The following is an 18,016-nucleotide window of genomic DNA, read 5'->3' on the forward strand; positions in this document are numbered from 1 at the left end:
ATTGTTATGTTGAAGCATTAAAGGGCCCTCCAAAGGGTTGTTGGGCAGCACACTGTGTGCATGAAACAGTGGCTTCTGACCTGGAAGTCAGCACTGCCACAAGGGTTCAGGAGATGATTTATGGGGCTACAAGAAAAAAAAAAGCATTCTGCAAAGTAAAATTCTGTTCTGTTCAGACACAGATGTCTGCATACTTCTGGGATTTCCATACTTTAATTGTGAGGCCAAAAATCGCTGAACCGGAACTTGAGTTTCTGCTCGCACATTCACGCTCGACCCCTCTGCCCGCGTGACCGGATACATTCGAAAGCTGTACCTGTCCCTTTAAGAGGAGGGGGCGTGTCGTTTGTGGGGCTGTGCCTTCTGTTTGAATATACAGTAGTTGAACGGGGCTGGAGTCGGATTGCGTCGGATGTTTTTCGGTTCGGGAGCTGAACGCAGCGGGACGTGGAGGCTGCTATGCTCATCATCCAGGCCTGTATGTAACATTTGAATGATATCGGCCGGATAGGAAGGCGTTTTCCCCGCCGCATGCAATCACAGAGGAGACCGAACCGCTCGCCACCGATAATATGGACTTGCACATACTGGACCACAGGCTACGGGTCACCAGCATATCCAAGAACGGGCTGGTGAATTTCACACACCCCCTGATTAAACTGATATTTCTCCGGAATAGGACACGGTAAGAAGACGCATTAATCGGGGTCAGATGTTTGTGTGTCCCCGGTGTGAGCCTGGTAACCCATCCAGGCCGTGTGAGATAACCTACACCCCCTGTTCATTCACAGGGTGGCAGAGTCATTATTGGGGTGTTTGCCCGTGCATGCCCCGCTCTGCCTCCGTGAATGACACACTGCAGAAGCACTGCATGTAGCTGTAGGTAATAAAACAACAGTTTATGACATATGCGTTTGCAAAACTGCACATTGACAACAATTACTTATGGATGCGTTCTTAAAATGGAGATATGATTGCATTCGATGTTATGTTTGCACACAAATCTGCAACAGCTTAGTCAACACAGTGCATTATCACACATTAACATGCATTTATTTCGCAGTCTTGCAAAAGGCACCAATGAATGCCTTTAGATGCTGCTTCTTCAGAACATTGGGCAGCTTTTATCAAACATCTTAAAAAAGCATGCAGTGCACCTCCGCTGTATTTAGGTGGGACCTTGTTCCTCCAGCACAAACTCAACTCCTGAACTCCTTTACTCCAAAACAACATCCAGTTTGCAAGTTCGGATCTCACGTTGGCATTAGTGCCAGTTTTCAGTTAATCCCTGGATATCCTTTCATTGTTATGTAATTGTTTATTGCTGTCTGCCCCACATATGCATGGCCAGAGCATCTGTCTCCACGCCGCCTATGATATAGGCCAGGCAGTGGCTCAGCTCCTGCTCTCATGTCAAGTAACAAGTTGTAAGCAAATGTCAGGGAAAGATTTTCCTCCTCTGATCGCCTTTGTGCTCTGTGATGTCTGAAGTACAGATATCACACTGTCCTCGAGGATTTGCACATCGTAAGCATCCTATGAGTATCAGCAACGGAACATCCCTTTAATAATCAGTTTACTAGGCAACAGGATGAGCCCATGTCTGCATGAACAGATCATGATTTCGCAAAATACTTCTGCCATTCATTGTCAACTGGCACAGAGAAATGAGACTGAAGTCTTGTATATTTGTCAAACTCATTCATTCACAGTCAGCTGCGTCTATCAGTGCTCATTTGTCACAGAATATTGGGCAATAGAGGAGGTTTTGACATGTCCATGCCGGACGCGCCGTGTCATGATGAATTACCACCCTATAAACTACTGTGTTGAGTACATAACTAGTCACAGACTGTGAATAATACACGGATGTGCTGTTGTTGCCTCAGTATTTCTGAGGTACAGCCCAGCAGATTTCTGATGAGTAATTGTAAATGATAAAGAACTGCATCCAGATTTACAGTCAGTGTTTTAATTCAGAGGCGCGAGCCTTCGTTTTCATCTGAACGGGCTCTGTGAAGAATTCAGCGTCTGGCAAACAAAGCAAACCAGGCTGAGCCCAGAATGATCCAGAAAATGCATGCAGGCTACACTTCTCTGGATTAGCGCTCCTGATGTTCAGTGTTTTGTTGTGCATGCTTTGGAGCGATGACATCACACTGTGGTGTGGATGTATTTTGACTTGTTTTTCCTGTTCCTTTTCTGGTGTGTGTGTGTGTGTGTGTGTTTTTTTTTTTTCTTCTTCTTCTTCTTCCTCTGGTCAAACTATAGACAATGCAGATTGGGGAGTGGTGGAGAAGATTGAGTTCATGGAAACCCAAAACAATCGTGGAGCAAAAACAAGCCTGATTGCCTCGGTTGGCTTCAGACATCTCCCTCTTTCAGGCCCCTGCTATTCATTAGAGAACAACTCCCAGCGAATGTGTGCAAAGTGAGCAGAATGTTAAGGAGGTAGTCACTTCTGGGAACCAGGCTTATCCCAAGTTGTTAGAAGGTAAATTTCCTCCAGTATCATCCAACACAACTGTGGCATTAAGACACCTGTGGTGCTGCAGAGGATGAATCAGAGACTTCAGCTGGTCTGAAATAAAAAACCCATAGTTGAGGACGCACAGCATGCCTTCTGTCAGTGACACTGTTAATCTGTGAAGGTCAGCTGTGTTTATCGTTACTGAGACTACTGTTGCACTTTTGCAAAAACTGTATGCATGAAAACTCAGAAGGATGTGACTGAACCTCAAAGTAGTCAGTCAGTGGTCTGATATTGCCCTTAGCTTAGTTTTGTTTGAAGTTTATGGGTGTGGTAATAGTCAAAGACCAGTATCAGCACCAGATATCGGTCTCACTGGGCTGTGGATGCAGCCCTGCAGGCTCCACACAGTCCCCCTTTCTTCTCTTTGGCGGCTCGCTAACGAGAGCATGGTTTGGAACAGTGCCTCAGCTGAGCCAGAAACCCAGTGGGGAGTTTTCCACTTGTCTGCTTCAGTGATCTGTCATGGTTGGGGCTCTCACTCCCCTTGTTTACACAAGGCTGCCACCCCCCCCCCCCCCACCCCCCACACAGGGATTTCAAGAAAAAAAAAACCATTGTCCTGTAAAAAGAGGAGCCTGTGAGAACGCTATAGATGTGTTTGTAGGAAGCTTTGGTCGTTCTCTGAGGTGGCTCGAGGCTAACTCCTCAGACTTAAACAACACGAGTTTGCTCTGCTCTTATCGTGTTTTCTCAGCTGGAGCATCAGTTGCAGAAACCGCAGCACCACCAGCCCTCACACCCTCACTGCTGCTACCACCCGTTGGTTTGTGCAGCTGGATCAAAGTCCAGACTCTTGTGTACTTGGTTTTCATCTTCCCCACTCGGCCGCTCCCTCGCTACCTGTTGCTTCCTCGTCTCCTTTGGTAATTTTCCGTCTCCTCCTTTTCATGTTACTTCATGCCTCAATAGAAGGAGTTTGATCACAGGCGATGTGGCGCTGGTGCAGTGTGCTGTACCAACATGTCTGATTAGTCAATTAATCACTGAGTCTATGAAATGTCCAAAGATGGTGGAAAATGCCCATCACAAGTTCACATGGCCCAAATTAACCAAGAGTCCAACACCAGAAAGAATATTCAATTTACTATGAAACTGTGAAAATCAGCAATTTTTCGCATTAGAGAAGCTAAGAGAAGCGCGGTCTGTGATGAAGTGATAAATGACTTGCACAATGAATCTGTTTCAAAAGTGGTTTGGGGTTGAGCAGCTGCCAGTTTGCTTCTTCAGAAGCAGAAGCCTCCAACATCAACGGGCTGTGTCCGACCATTTCTCTGCAAAAGCGATGATCCGGCAATTCACAACCAACTCACGCCGTGATTGGCCGGGTCTGTGAAGGGAGAAAAGAACCAGGGTGTAATCTTCTCGCTCTATTTGTGTCACTTTTCATGTTAACAGCCAAGGACAACATGATCAATATCATCCAAGAGAGACTGTCTGAAAATGTTTTCTCCATATTTAAGTGATATCATGCCTCCCTCCCCTCTGTGAGGGCTTTTCATGCTGCCTTCAAGAATGGCCGCCCGGAACAACTATAAGCACATCTGATTGATTCCGGGGTCAGACAGCACATCGTACAAACTGGTTCTGCTCGAGCATAACCTGATCCTTCCATCCTGTGCTTCCTCTGGCCTCAGTTTGTCCTCTGCTTGTTTGTGTTATGTGCTGATGTGGATAAAGGGGTAGATGTAGTGTAAAGGCAGAAAGCTTTGGAGTGGGGAGACATTAGGGGGGTTCTCGGACCTACATATTTGTCAAACCTCTGTATGCATCTATTCTACTAAGTGATACATAATGATATCTCACTTACTGTAGGTAAAAGCAGCCTTACTTGGAGCACGATGTTTGGATAGTTGTTGTAAAAACTGTTTGGTAAATGGCTTTTCCAGAGTGCTTGTCAGCATGCTGTAATGAAGCTTAGGTGAGGCATCTTATCTGCTTCACAAACAGGAAGTCAAACAAGTTAGCACACAGATGAATTTCCCTTGGGTCCCCTGACAGCACACAGCCAATGCACCGCCGAGTTTTGTCTGCAGGTGTAACCTCAGAGCCTTCACTCTCTTCCCCCAAAGCACAGCACATGTGATAAAGCTGCACACTGGATCTTTCTCACTTCCAGGATAGATGCTTGGCGTGCACTACCTGCAGGAAACTGCGAGTCGGGGAAGGTGAAGGGTCAACAGGAAATGAGGGAGGTATTATAACACAATGGGCTGGCTCAGCTCACTCGCACAGCTGATAGTTAGTGTTACAGTGTGCTCTCTCTGCCTCTTTGTCTCTCTGTGGGCTGATTGTCCCATCTCATGGCAGGGATTACTTTTTGCTGAGTCAGGAGTTTGGCGGTCTCACACAGGCCTGTACTGTAATAGCCTCAGCTGACTGATAAGCAGTGGAAGAGGAAGGTGTATCTCCAATGAGACGTTTTAAGAAAACAGGAATATGTAGTGCTTCCTTTGCAGGGACTTCAAGTTCACAAAGAGAGGTCATCCACGTAGAAACCGCTCACGTCTTCTTTTCCAGGGATTTAAGAGGCCTTTTTGAACACTCCACAAGCTCAGTCTCAACGTGTTGCTGCATCAAATTCAGTGAATATTCAAGGTGGAAACTTTCCACTGAAATATGTATGTCAATTATAGTTTAACACCCTGTGGATATTTTCCTAGAATTTACACACCCGTTGTTAACCTGGTCTTGACAAATCTTCCCCGGAGCATGTAAGAGTCAACAGCCCTGAGGAGTGTGAGGCGAGAGGGTATTGAAAGCCTTTAGTCCGGCTGGCCGATGAAGACTGAACACCGGTTAGTCACGTCAGAGTTGCAATTAATGTTCAAGTCAACAAGTCCTGAGTTACACAATAGTCAGTTCTCTGCCTACAGCTCCCCTGATGATTCAGTTCTGTCCCGGTCTCCTTTTACACAAACCAAATATGTTAGAACAAGAGGAATTGATCCCATCCGGATAGTTAATTTGAAGCATACTGGCCTCACAAGCAAATGTAATCCAAGATAATGTGTGTGTTTCACTGCCCAGGTCTTTCCTCGACCTGTACCACATCCCATGGGTCTTTACTTATTTATTCATTTGTTTTCACAAAGGTAACATTCAGTAGAAGTGAGCACTGTGGTCAGACCAAGCAACTGCCTTTGAAAGCAAATTCTTTTGGCCTGAAGCCTGATGAAGACCGAAACACCAAACTAGAGACGGACAGTGTAAGAAACTGGAATCAAAGGATTTCGATGTTCAGTCTTGTGGAGAGCAGTTCTGAGATCCCAAAAAAACAACAACTTGATACCAGCTGATCTTTTTTCTGTCTTTTCTTTGTGAATTTTTAACCCCAGTGGGCTCTATCAGCTGGCAAAACGGCACCGCCATTTCAAATATTTAACCAAAGCTGCTCTTTTTTTAGAGTGAGGTAGAAGATGGCAGCAGAAGTAACTGTCACAAACTGAGGAAGGGAGGATGATTGAAAGCGGAGTGCTTTCCAGAGTGCTGCTGGTGAAGAGACCTTTCAGCAGGTTAGAAACTGGATTTTCACAGCAGATGCACGTATGCAATTGAATTCTGAAACGCACATATCGTCACATTTAGAGCGGCGGCGTCCGGCTTTCCCTTGAACGCAGCAGTTGGGAGCTGAAGCCGTGCCCCAGTTTGGTGCGTTACCCACCATTTGCTTTAGACAAAGGCGTGACGCTGGCATAATACTCAGCCTGAGCTCGCGCTAATGGAGTGACAGCCTGTCCAGAAACCGGTTTGAATTTCGGAGAACCCCATTTTCTTGATTCCTGGTAACGGTCATTGTGAACAGATGAATAACCCTGTTCTCTCACTCCCCTTCTCCCTCCTCTCTCCTCCTCATCTTCTGCCTCTTCATGTTTTCTCGATTTCCAACTGCACTTCCTCTTTTGTTTCAGATGTAAGTTTTTCAGTCTGACAGAGACACCGGAGAACTACACAGTCGTCCTTGATGAGGAAGGATTCAAAGGTAAAACACCGTTGGGCGCACACATCTTTCATCACTTTCACCAGACAGGGGTTTGTCCTCCCGCAGCGTAGACGGCTCCGAGTGATGCCGAGAAGCGTGCACCCCGCTCTAATCTTTGTAATCTAGTTTTCGGCAGCTGGAATACAAGAAATGAATGTGCTCAACAGAACATGATGAAAGACACACAGTGATTAACGTCATCCAGACAGCGATTTAGGGAAGCTGCTGCTAATTTCAAATTAGGAAACTTAAAGGGGAACCACTCATTTTAGACATCAACATCGGTTTCCTCGTCTCTCGCCATTGTCTACTCTTTTTGAAAATATTTATCAGCTGTGAGTCACTTTCTCTTTGAATGTGCCTCTGACCTTAAAAACACGGTCACCAATATGAAGTCTGGGATCGGGCCGCGGCGTAGGACTTGTCTTTACCAGTTTAATGTTACTTCCTTCCTTCTTTGTTCCCCTCACAGACCTCACGAGGTGGAATGGGTGTATGCAACCATGCAATCTAGGAAAATAAAGCGTCCATGCCAAAATAGGCCTTGTCAGCTTAAATGAAGTAGTTTTTAAACTCAAAAATGGATTGTAGATTTGCCCAAATCATCGTCTTCTGGTGAAATTGATCTTTTACACCTGTCCAAAGAAAACCAGACCCTGCATTTGTAGACCTGTTGCCTCGCTCGTCCCCTTCGGTGTGAAGCGTCGCAGACAGAGGAGGTTAGTTTCTATCTGTGTGCAGTTCAGCTGCCTGTGACTCACAAAGGTCAAGTGCAGCTTCACAGCTTTGCCCTCTTTGGGGTGAAGTTCAAGCGGTACTAAAAGTTAAATCAGTTAACATTTTTTAGATCGGAACTTCTCAAATTTCAGCTATTTTGAATCCATTTTTTTCATGTTTTCTGAAGGTAAATAAGACAATTTAAACAAGGCATCACATTGGACCTTTATTATGATGCCTTTATTTTTAGAATAGTTTTGATGCACTGAACATTTGTTAGGTCAATCACAAAAAATGACTGATAGATTTACAAATTAAAATCAAAAAGTATTTCTTAGTTTAGCCCTCTCTCAATGTTTGGCCTCTACAATGCAACCTTCAGTCTGACATCACTCCTGGGACACGGTCAACAGTGTAACTTTCAGCCAGCCGGCCATTTTTTCTCAGCTCCTTTTACACAGATGTACTTGTTAAAGGCATATATCGCCTCCGGGTGCTCTGTTTTCCTCCCTGTCTCCTTTGCTCTCCTTCTGACTGAGTGCCTATTTTAAGAGGTGAAAGCTGGTGCAGCGAAGCCACAAGGGGCCGCCTGTGACAAATTATGCCAACCAGAACAGTGACTCCTCTGAAGGGGAGTGAAGTAAAAGAAAAGGAGTATTCACTGCAGGAGGGAGACACCCTTTGGTAATGTTTGAGTGAGCTGAATGGCCTGGTTTTAAGGTTGGAGAGCACATCTCTTCACCCCATTAGCTCTTTCTCTCAGCTGCTTGTTTACTTCGCGGATAGACACCTGTTTCCCTTGTAGCTTCCAGCTTCCACTTGGTCTTGTTTTGGGACGAAGAGTCAAATATCCTGCTATTCCACTTTGGCTCAGAGACTCGGGTTGTTCCAGCTAGGCCTGAGGGGTCACCCCATTTGAACTTTGACCCCTCCTTAAGGTGCACTAGCAGCCTAATAAAGGAGCCATTAATTCACGGGTGTCAGGTCACACTCTACGGCCAAGTATGCCGAGGTGGTGCAGGTGCTGATGGCCTCTGCTGGGCTGAAGTTTTACTTGTGTCGCCGTGGGGTTTAAATAGCAGGAGGCGTTTTAGGTGACAGCCGGTGAGGGGTAGGAAGTGTGTGTACGTTTATGCAAAGCTGCAAACAAGAGGAAGTTGTGACTTAAAGCGGCCTCACACTTCACACCTTCACGAACAGAAAGATACATCACCACCAACATAAATTGTCATGAGTTTGGAGGCGTTCGGTGCTTCGTTCTACTTTTGTTTTGGCTTGTGGCTGATTGGGCTTCTTTTGAGTTTTGTTGTCCTGTTCGGCTTTGAATACTCGCACATAATACAGAGTCGGTCCCAGCAGTGTTTGCATTAGTGATTTCAAAGTACTTTTTCATTCATCTTGTGAAGTATTTTGCCTTCCTCCTTTTGTTTACCAGTTTCAGATGTTCTCAACATGCCCTGTCACTCACACAATTTGGGAAGTTTGGCACCTGCAGAATGAGCTCTGCCACATGGGAACATGTATTTTTATTTATTTATTTTTTTTTGTTAGTGCGACAGTTCCACCATTTTTAGTGGTCTTTTTTTTTTAAGGTATTAAAAACAGTCTCTCTTTTATAAAGTAAATAAGCTGGGTTAGTAAACCCACCCATTTGGTCATTTGAATTGCATTTCAGTGTAGATAAAAATGTCAAAATAGGTGTCAAAGGCTGAGACATTCTGACTTCCTGAGTCCCTGCTTTAGCTCAACTTCCAAAAATAGTGCATCCAACATTTCGCATAATGCAACCCAGCAGCATATTTCATCAGACCTTCCCTGCCTGTTAACTGCCCTCGTCTTTCAAACTCCATGAATCCAGTTTATGATGCACATGTTCTGTCAAATACTTGATATCTTAAGCCTAATAGTTCTCATAGATAAACTGACCTCTGTGTGGAAAGATGGCTCGGAGTGCCCCTTTAAACAGCATCTGAATGACTGTGTTTGCAAATGACCAAATCACGGCTAACTGGACATGTTCACTCAGCATAAAGCCGTGCGTGCTGTACGTATGACTCGCTGACTCACTGACCAGCTTTTCTGCTCTTGACCCCACTCAGAGCTCCGGCCCTCAGAGCATCTCAAGGTAGAGAGCTCCATCTGGTTGCCGCTCAACGTTGTCTCCAATGGCAACGCCTCCAGCAGCTCACAGGCTGTTGGAGTGACCAAGATCGCCAAGTCGGTCATCGCCCCTCTGGCCCAGCAGCATGTCTCCGTCTTCATGCTTTCCACTTACCAGACCGACTTCATCCTGGTGAGTCCCATCTGCTTTTTTTTTTTTTTTTCACTTTTTCAGCTCCACTTTATTCCACTCCAGCGCTCTCAACTATCTTGTTAAAACGAAAGAGGCACTCTCTGCTGTTCACTGTTGTATAATTTAGAGCTGTCTGGAGCAATTTTTCAAACTCGCCAAATCTATAAAAACTCCACACCTCTAATCTCGCAGTGAAGCCTTTCGCCTCCTGAGCTCCGGCAGACAAAAGGAGCCACGGTGTCTGCGTTTTGTCCACTCACCAGTTCTGCAGTTAAGGAAGGATTAATTCCCGACAGAGCTGAGGGCACTGAAAAGTTAGTTGATGTATTACATGTGAAAGTGTTAAGTGGGCAAAAATAGATGACTCCTTGACAGACGTGTGTGTCAGCAAGTATATCAATGGTCGACATGCTGGGTGAGCTCCAGCAGTCCGTTGAAGTGAGTCAGTGTGCCCTGAAACAACAGCAGATGTACTGAACGACTGCGAGTGAACTCATTGTACACTATATATACATACACAGACTGTTGAGTTTGCTCTAAAACCAGCGATATTTATGTTCAATGCTGCGTAGGTGAGAGAGAAAGACCTGTCTGTAGTCATCAGCACTCTGGAGGAGGAGTTCAACATCTATAAGGAGGTGGGAGGAGAGTCTGTCCCCGTGCATCGTCTGGATGTTTCCAACGGCCTCCAGAAGAACGGCAAAGAAGGTAGAGGTCACGGTCCGCTTTAGTATGCGTTCGGGCATCTCTCAGGTATCGATCGAGCTCGTCTCAGAGGATCAAGTTAAGATCCTGTAGCACCACCTTCAGGCTCTTTGTGCAAAGTGTAAAGACTTGGCACATACAGAGGAGGCGAGCTTAGTCACAGGTCACAAAACAGATGCTAGTGAACCATTCAGCATTGCTTTTTCTCAGGAGTAATTCAAGCAGAAGAGCAGTTTTGTGGCTGAAGTATTGTTTTCACAGAGGACTTATATTGAAAGCTAATCAAGTAAAAGTGTAAAAACAGATACAGGACAGTACTCACTCTGCACGGCGCTGCGCTGTAAACACTTTGGCACTTTCACATGTTGGTGTTCATGTTTGGACAAAGAGCGTGAGTCACTTTTCTGTAGAAGTCGCTCTTGGCTCTCTGCCTACTGAAGTCAGCGTAACGCAACACTAAGCAATACAGCACATGCAAGTTTACGGTTTTAACATGTATTACACACACAGCAGCTTAAGGCGGCGCTGTAATACATTTCACATCTACACCAGGAACTGAAAGCGGTTGAATAAACCACTTAATGAAGAACGAAATGAAGTACGTATTTAGAGCAAGAGGAACCCGCTTTCCAAGGATGCCTGTTGTGCTTAACAAAGCCATGTTGGACTTAAACATACGTTACAGTATGTGACATGAAATAATCAAACAATGCAAACATAAAGGAATGTTTGAACCTTGTCGAATCACTGCGGCCTTTACAGGACGTTCTTTTTACATCACTGAAGTACAGGACATGCCATGCGGTGAGGCCAGAACATGCCGAGAAATGCGTCCAAAGATGTCGGCTTTGTGTCGACATCTAAGAGAAACAGAACAGAATGCAGAGTACAAATGGCACGGATGGACTGTAGGCACAGAGGTGACCTAAATGCAGCTCTGATTTCACTACTTTCATCTGCGAGAGTGAAGGAGATGATAAAAATAAAGTTGGGAAAACTTAAATTAATAGAGACGGAGGCAAATTAGTTTCTCAGTAACTCCCTCTCTGCTGTGGGCTTTCACATGATGAAACGTGGCTGTCAAATTCAACTTTAAGGCTCTGAATAGGACCGAGCAGGAGAGTTAAAGGGGAGGCGTCGAGGGAGGGAGTGACGCACAGACACTGTGCGAGGTGCAAGGGACGTGCAGGCGTTCTAAAAACAACTGGAAGTTAGTGATTGATGTTCGGACCGCTGATTTGGCCCACTGGTTGACCTTGTGATCAGTTGGAGAAGTGTCTCATTCAGGAAATGAAGCTACTTTGAAGAAATGAGTGACACCCTGCCACAATTTATGCCAAACTTCAGTCTAACTCCGTCAAATCTGAACACACAGACATGATACACACATTATTAGATTCAGTGTTGTGTGACTTACATCAGGATTATACATCCAGAAATCTGCTTACACAAACCAGAGGAGGAAATTCCTGCCTGAGAATCAGCATTTACTGTACCTCTGTTGCAGACTACAAACTAACTCCGTCTGCACTTTTCCAGCCATGCAGCCTACAGTTCACCCGGTGCTGATCCCCCAGAACCACTTCTGCGTCATGTCCCTGGACCCGGACACGCTGCCGTCCATCGCCACCACGCTCATTGACGTCCTCTTTTACTCCAACAGGTGAGCAGCCCCTTGTTCACACCGCTGCAGTACCTCTCTAAAACACAAGGTGGCAGCACACGATTCAAACTAAGACAGAAGCTCACTGGCTTCCAATCATTGTTAATAGTTTTACCTTAAACATGGCAGATGCCACACAGGTAATTAATCTGAAAACCTGAATTTGAGACACACTGACCATTTGTCAACAAAGACACACATATTAGAAAAATATGTGCAGGTGATATTCGATTTTTATTTTAAGTCTCCCCTTGTGCGTTTGTGTATTATTAAAATAGAAATTACCTCCTTAAAATCAATGCTACTGACTACCTTTGCCTCTGATGTCTCCTCCTCTTCTCTAGTCCTAAAGAGGACGCACAGTCGTCTCCCAGCCAGGACTTGGACTGTATCAAGTTCTTCTCCTTCTCCCTCATCGATCGCTATATCTCACTGGTGATGGACAGTGAGGCCCAGAGACTGTAAGTATTCTTCATTTCTTACAGTGATCCGGTCCACCCGTGACACTGCTATGATGCACACTTAAAATGCTGGAATTGCTTTGGGTCAGTGAAGGTAATAAAAGTTTTGTGTTTAATTGAATTGTGCTGGATGTTTGTGCTGTAGGTTTCCTGCTGATCTCCTCTTCACCAGCTCCTCTGGGGAGCTGTGGAGAATGGTTCGTATAGGAGGACAACCGCTGGGCTTTGGTGAGGCCTCTACCTTTTAAATACCTCATAATTTTGCACATGATGCAGTCCCACCTGCTCTTGGAGCTGCTTACCCCCTAAATTGGATCAGAAGTCGTCTACAAATGATCCAACTCAGACCAAATACGTTAAAAATCTAAAGAATGTCTGCGTGCCTATCAGACAGGGCAAGCTAAAGATCTCCCAGTTCCTATAAAAACTTTGGTGACATGTACAGTAATTGCAGGTGTATTTAACTTCACTGTTTTTTAGCTTTAATCTTGATACAGATGTGATGTGGGTAGTTTTTGCAAAATGATGTTAACTCCCACAAGTAGTGTCAGTTCCATTGTTTTGTGTTTTTCTATTACATTTTTTGTACTTTCAGTGTGTCGCAAGTTATTTTTATCAACTGGTTAATTTTTCTATGCAATTACAGATCTTAAATTTGGCTTAATGACACCTTTTTAATAACTGTGATACTGATTTCAGTGTATTTCTCCCCCTCTCTCTGTGATTTTTAGATGAGTGTGGTATAGTGGCCCAGATATCTCAGCCTCTGGCTGACAGCGACATCTCCGCCTATTACATAAGCACCTTCAGCTTCGACCATGCTCTGGTGAGTCCAACGCCTTGACGTTTTTATGCCACCACCTTTGTTGGAATCAAAGTCAGAACTTGAAACTCAATACATTTGTGATTCAAATGATGAGTCCTGCCAGGGCAATGTTCAAAGATTTCGGGTTTGGTTCCTGTTTCTAAATGTGGGAGATGTAGACAGATAATGACAGCATTTCACAGCACTCCTGTGAAGTTTAATCATGAGGGATGCTGAAGGCAGCTGATTCCAAATCAGTCTGAGGGTGTTTCTACTGATCCAAGCATGTTTCTAAAGTTCAGAAAAGAAATGATGTCGCTGAAATGAATCACAAATCATTTAGAACCTGTTAATTAAATCCTGTCATTTAAATATGCATTTGTTAATTGTCAGTTTATCATTTGGTCTCATTTTAACTCTTCGCCTAAGTCTGGAGTCTGAATTTGACCAGATAAATTTGGAAAGACATCAGTTTGTTGAGAGTTTTTAATGTATAGCCCAATATTGAAATCTTTTTCAGCAAGAAGCAATTGAAATAACAGAGAGTGTATTTGCACCCCGGCTGTTACCAGCAGCCACCAGGTGATGTAGTTACAGAGCGACAAAATCCACATCGGGAGAAGGTGGCGGTGGATGAATGGGCCAAATACAGGGCTTTTACCCAGGACGCCGTGATTCGAGTCACATGTGAAACCAAAAGTCAGTACTGACTTTTTTTTAGACTTGGATGAATTCTTGCTCAGGTTTAGGCACCAAAGCTAAATGGTTAGGTTTAGGAAACACCTGAAACTAACTCTTGGAACATCCGTATTAAAACAGTGTTTACTAGACAGTTGTGGTGAATGCATTTATGTCTGTCTGCCAACTTAGTCAGCAGTTCCTGCCATCTGTATTATCTTGAAAGTTACTCAGAAAAGGTTATCTAGGTCATTTGTTTGCCCTTACCCAGAAACTTATCGCAGAATATCTGCCACCCAGTGACTCAGCAAAGGCAAATTTCCCCCCTATGCCAATGCATTGTGTATAAGCATCCTTCCGCTGTCAATTAAGAGTGTAGGAGACTTTCATCTCTTCAAATGAACAATCACAACTAGGTTGTGTATGACTCTTTTGTGGTTTGACTCTTTGACCGTTGATGTCTTCTGATCTCAAACCCTTAAATGTATTATTTGCCTCTGTCTTGTTTTAGTCACTATGCCCTAATGCTTAGCATTTGTGGGTTAGTGTGAAGCGGTTCCTGAAAACAAATGAGGGTAAACAGAGTGAACTATAAACCCTTCAGTTCACTGGTGATGAATTACATCATGTGTCTCCTGTTGCTGCATTAATAGAAATTCTGGCTTTCTGCTCTCACTCCTCTTTGTATCACAATGCAAAATGTTCATACAACCATCTAGTGTGAGATAGTTGGGCTGTTTAATCAGCCTAGTCGCTAAAATTGAACAAACGGAAGGGTGAATAAAGGTGAACCTAGTCATGACAGTGGATCGTTGGGTTTTCTGCATGTATTCATTGTTACACTCCTACCTTAGGAATGTTTCTGAAATGAGTGTTCAACTCACCTTCATAGCTGCATTATGGAGTCTAGCATGTCATTGAGCTTCACCTTAAAGAGTCTTAGTCATAGAAAGTCATTCATATGTAATTCTATAATTACCAGAACCTTGTAAACCAGAGTGGGATTGGTGTTAACCACAGACCGGACCAATAATAGCAAATTCCGTTGCTGAAAATGAAACTAGCAGTGACACCACATAGTCTTCCTCTTGTGAGCTTCTGATAACTTGTTACTCCAGGGTTCAATGCCTTAGCTTTAGCTGTAAGTACACTGAAACACCTACAACCCCAATTCCAAAAAGGTTGGGCCACTGTGTAAAACATACAGAATGGGATCATTTGCTAATTCTTTTTGACGCAATTGAAAACAGTACAGAGACAATATATCTCATGTTTTATCTCATCTACTTTATTGATTTTTGTAAATTATTCTGAATGTGATGCAGCAACACATTTCAAACAAGTTGGCACAGGAGCAACAAAAGACTGGGAAAGTTGCTGAATGCTCCCAAAACAGCTGTTTGGAACATTCCACATGTAAACGAGTTCATTGGTAACGGGTGATAGTAACAGGATTGGGGCCATCAAGGAAAGGCTCAGTCGTTCACAAGCAAGGATGGAGTGAGGGTACTACTTTCATCCAGATTCTTCAAATCTTCAACTCTATCATTGGTGATGATGTATAATAATATCAGCCTGTTTTATGGCATACCTTCTGTAAAGAGGAAGCATGAATAGAATGGAAGTCATTTAGAAAGCTCTTAAGTAGTTGCAGTAACAAATTCTAACATGGAATAGAGCAATGCTACGTCACTACAGCATGTGAAAAAACACGCGCGTATGGGATGATGGGAGTCACTGTGTGGCTCGTATTTCAGTGAATTAGTCAGAATCTTTGTAACTTGATTGAAATTGAGGGGAAATTCCAGTTAATATCAACGAATTCATGGAAACTACTGCATGAGGGAGATACACAGAATGGAATTACGTTCAATAGAAGAATCAGTGTTTTATTTAAATCAGTGTTTTATTGGTTGGAGTGTGAATAATTTGTCTCGCCCTTGATCACAAAAAAGTCTCACTCTCTCATTAGACAAGTAAAAATATATGGCCACCTTTTATCAGGGAAAAAAATCCCACAAGAAATACATTGACAGGAAAAATGAAAAAATGGCCTTGAGGGGTGAAAGATAACAAAACACTCTCAATTTGTTTTTCCTTGTATTACATATGTTTCTCATTACACAGAGCGAACGCTCCACATGGAGTACCTGAAGGCCTTTGGTCTTGAATGTTCATTGTTATGCAACAGCACCCACCTGTACGTAGCTGATCACACCCATGCTGAGTAGAAGGACATGTCAGTCGCCATGTTTCCATCTAACTGTCAAGCAAATTTGAAGTGAACTTTTTGCAGTGTTGGAAAAAGAAAAGCAAATTAGCCACATTTCCATCAGATGGTTTGGTAAATAAACTAGGTTACACAAAGTGGAGGTTGTAGAGGTTGCGAACTGGAAACAAAACCAGCTCTTTGAAAACTGTCCATAAACCTCCAAGAAGAGGATTAGGGTTACCCTTGGCCATCCACAAGAGACAAACAGAGACAGCTCTTCAGGAATGTTTCTCAATTAGGCAAGTTGGAATTCTTCCATCTCAGGTAGTATTGGCCATGTTTCTTGCTGTCTGGAGACAAAGAAATGTAATGGGGTACAATGGGAAACAGCTTCTTCTCTTCTTCTTCTTCTTCTTCTTCTTCTTCTATGTCAGAACTTATTAGGAAAAAGTCTTTACATCAAAAATAATGAAGGTTAATGGTGCTCCATGTCTGCTGGATCTGTAAATAGCCAACTATTCGCTAATATGTTCACCTCATCAACTTTATAAAGTGACAGTATAGTATATAGTATAGTAACTTCCCTCCACTATTTTCTAGGTCCCTGAGGAGGACATCGTGAGTGTGACAGACATGCTCCAACATCAGAGGAAAGAACCAGCCACGAGTTGATTTCTGAAGACCTGTCTGAGCTGGACCATCCTGGCTCAATGTGCCGCCCCACACTCCAGCGCCAGCGGCCAGGGGTGGCAGGCCTCAGCAAAGGAGGCTGACCCTGTGCCTAGACTAGCACAGCATCGCCAGCAGTATTAAACTACTACGAACTCGCCGTGACCACCAGAAGTACTTGTCTATGGTGTGCACACAGTCTGTCTGTGAGGCCTCCTGTCTCACCTATGTAAAGGCAGGATGCACTGAGTCCCAGGGGGCCCACAAGCACACACATGCACATCAAAATACATACTCACTCCTGAGCAAACACACATCCAGACACACACACATACACACACACAGATCCACAAGCACAAAGTCAGATACAAATAGGAACATGTATGATAGACTCTCTTTCTCTCTAAGGGTTGTGGTCTGTTTTTGCTGTATACAGCAGACCACACTCATAAGTTTCACCACCTTGTGCTATAAACACACAAGTTAGTCTTCCAGTAATGTTTATATCATAATGCCATGTGTCGAAACAACCGTTCTTGTTGTTTGTTTTTTTTTAATTGTAGGCCATTCGCAACAATTGCATTTGTCCTGGTTGTGAATCTGAAAGCGTGAAGCTTGAAGTGCAGAGTAGTGTGTGAATGTTGATCTTCATGCAAAGTGAGAATTTCTATTTTTTGACAACAGGGCTCACTCGTTTTGGTTTGAGAAGAATGTGCAGATTGTACTTGTACATTAAAGCTACTACAAAGGCTGTTGAGCAGGGCAGTTGGCTTGTTGAGTTTCTTCTCCAAGAGGTCAGTGTTTCTTAACTGTATTATTACCCAAGGTCAATAACACTATGTCTTATTTTTTTTTTGTTATTTGCACAGTTAAACTTTAGCTAATATCACTTAGATATTTTCTTTGGTACAACTACATTTTGTACTATTTGAAGTAAAAGTATTCTGTAAACATTTGTAATTTTTGTGCTGCTTCATTCAATAAAGAGTATTGAAAATAAATCCTCTTTGTCGCCTGCTTGGCATGAGCCCTTTCAGTTCTCAAGGCATGAATGCATGTTCGAACAAACACTGACAGCTTCGTGACAGATTTTAAGACATTATCTGCTTGTCATTCCTCATTCATGATTCACCGCATATATGAAGTTAGGATGTTATTTATAGTTCTAACAGGAACGGAACAAGTGAGCTGATTGTTACAATAATGATGATTTTCTGATAACTTCCCCCGTGGTGTTTTGCCTGCTTGAAAGGGAAGTCTTGAATCCACCCCCTCAAAGGTGTCATTGCCTTTAGATTCAG

General features: G+C 43.7%; 1 protein-coding gene across 1 annotated transcript; it reads left to right on the forward strand.

The window, feature by feature from the left end:
- Positions 1-380: 380 nt before the first annotated feature.
- Positions 381-17,708, forward strand: castor1 (cytosolic arginine sensor for mTORC1 subunit 1). Its single transcript, XM_076731028.1, has 9 exons — positions 381-685; positions 6,442-6,512; positions 9,329-9,522; positions 10,095-10,230; positions 11,767-11,890; positions 12,235-12,351; positions 12,497-12,579; positions 13,083-13,177; positions 16,647-17,708. Exons 1-9 carry the CDS (start codon positions 573-575, stop codon positions 16,716-16,718), a joined length of 1,005 nt encoding a protein of 334 aa, XP_076587143.1. The 5' UTR covers positions 381-572; the 3' UTR covers positions 16,719-17,708.
- Positions 17,709-18,016: the final 308 nt, after the last annotated feature.

The sequence above is a fragment of the Chaetodon auriga genome, chromosome 5 (assembly GCF_051107435.1).
Source record: "Chaetodon auriga isolate fChaAug3 chromosome 5, fChaAug3.hap1, whole genome shotgun sequence".
Lineage (NCBI taxonomy): Eukaryota > Metazoa > Chordata > Actinopteri > Chaetodontiformes > Chaetodontidae > Chaetodon > Chaetodon auriga.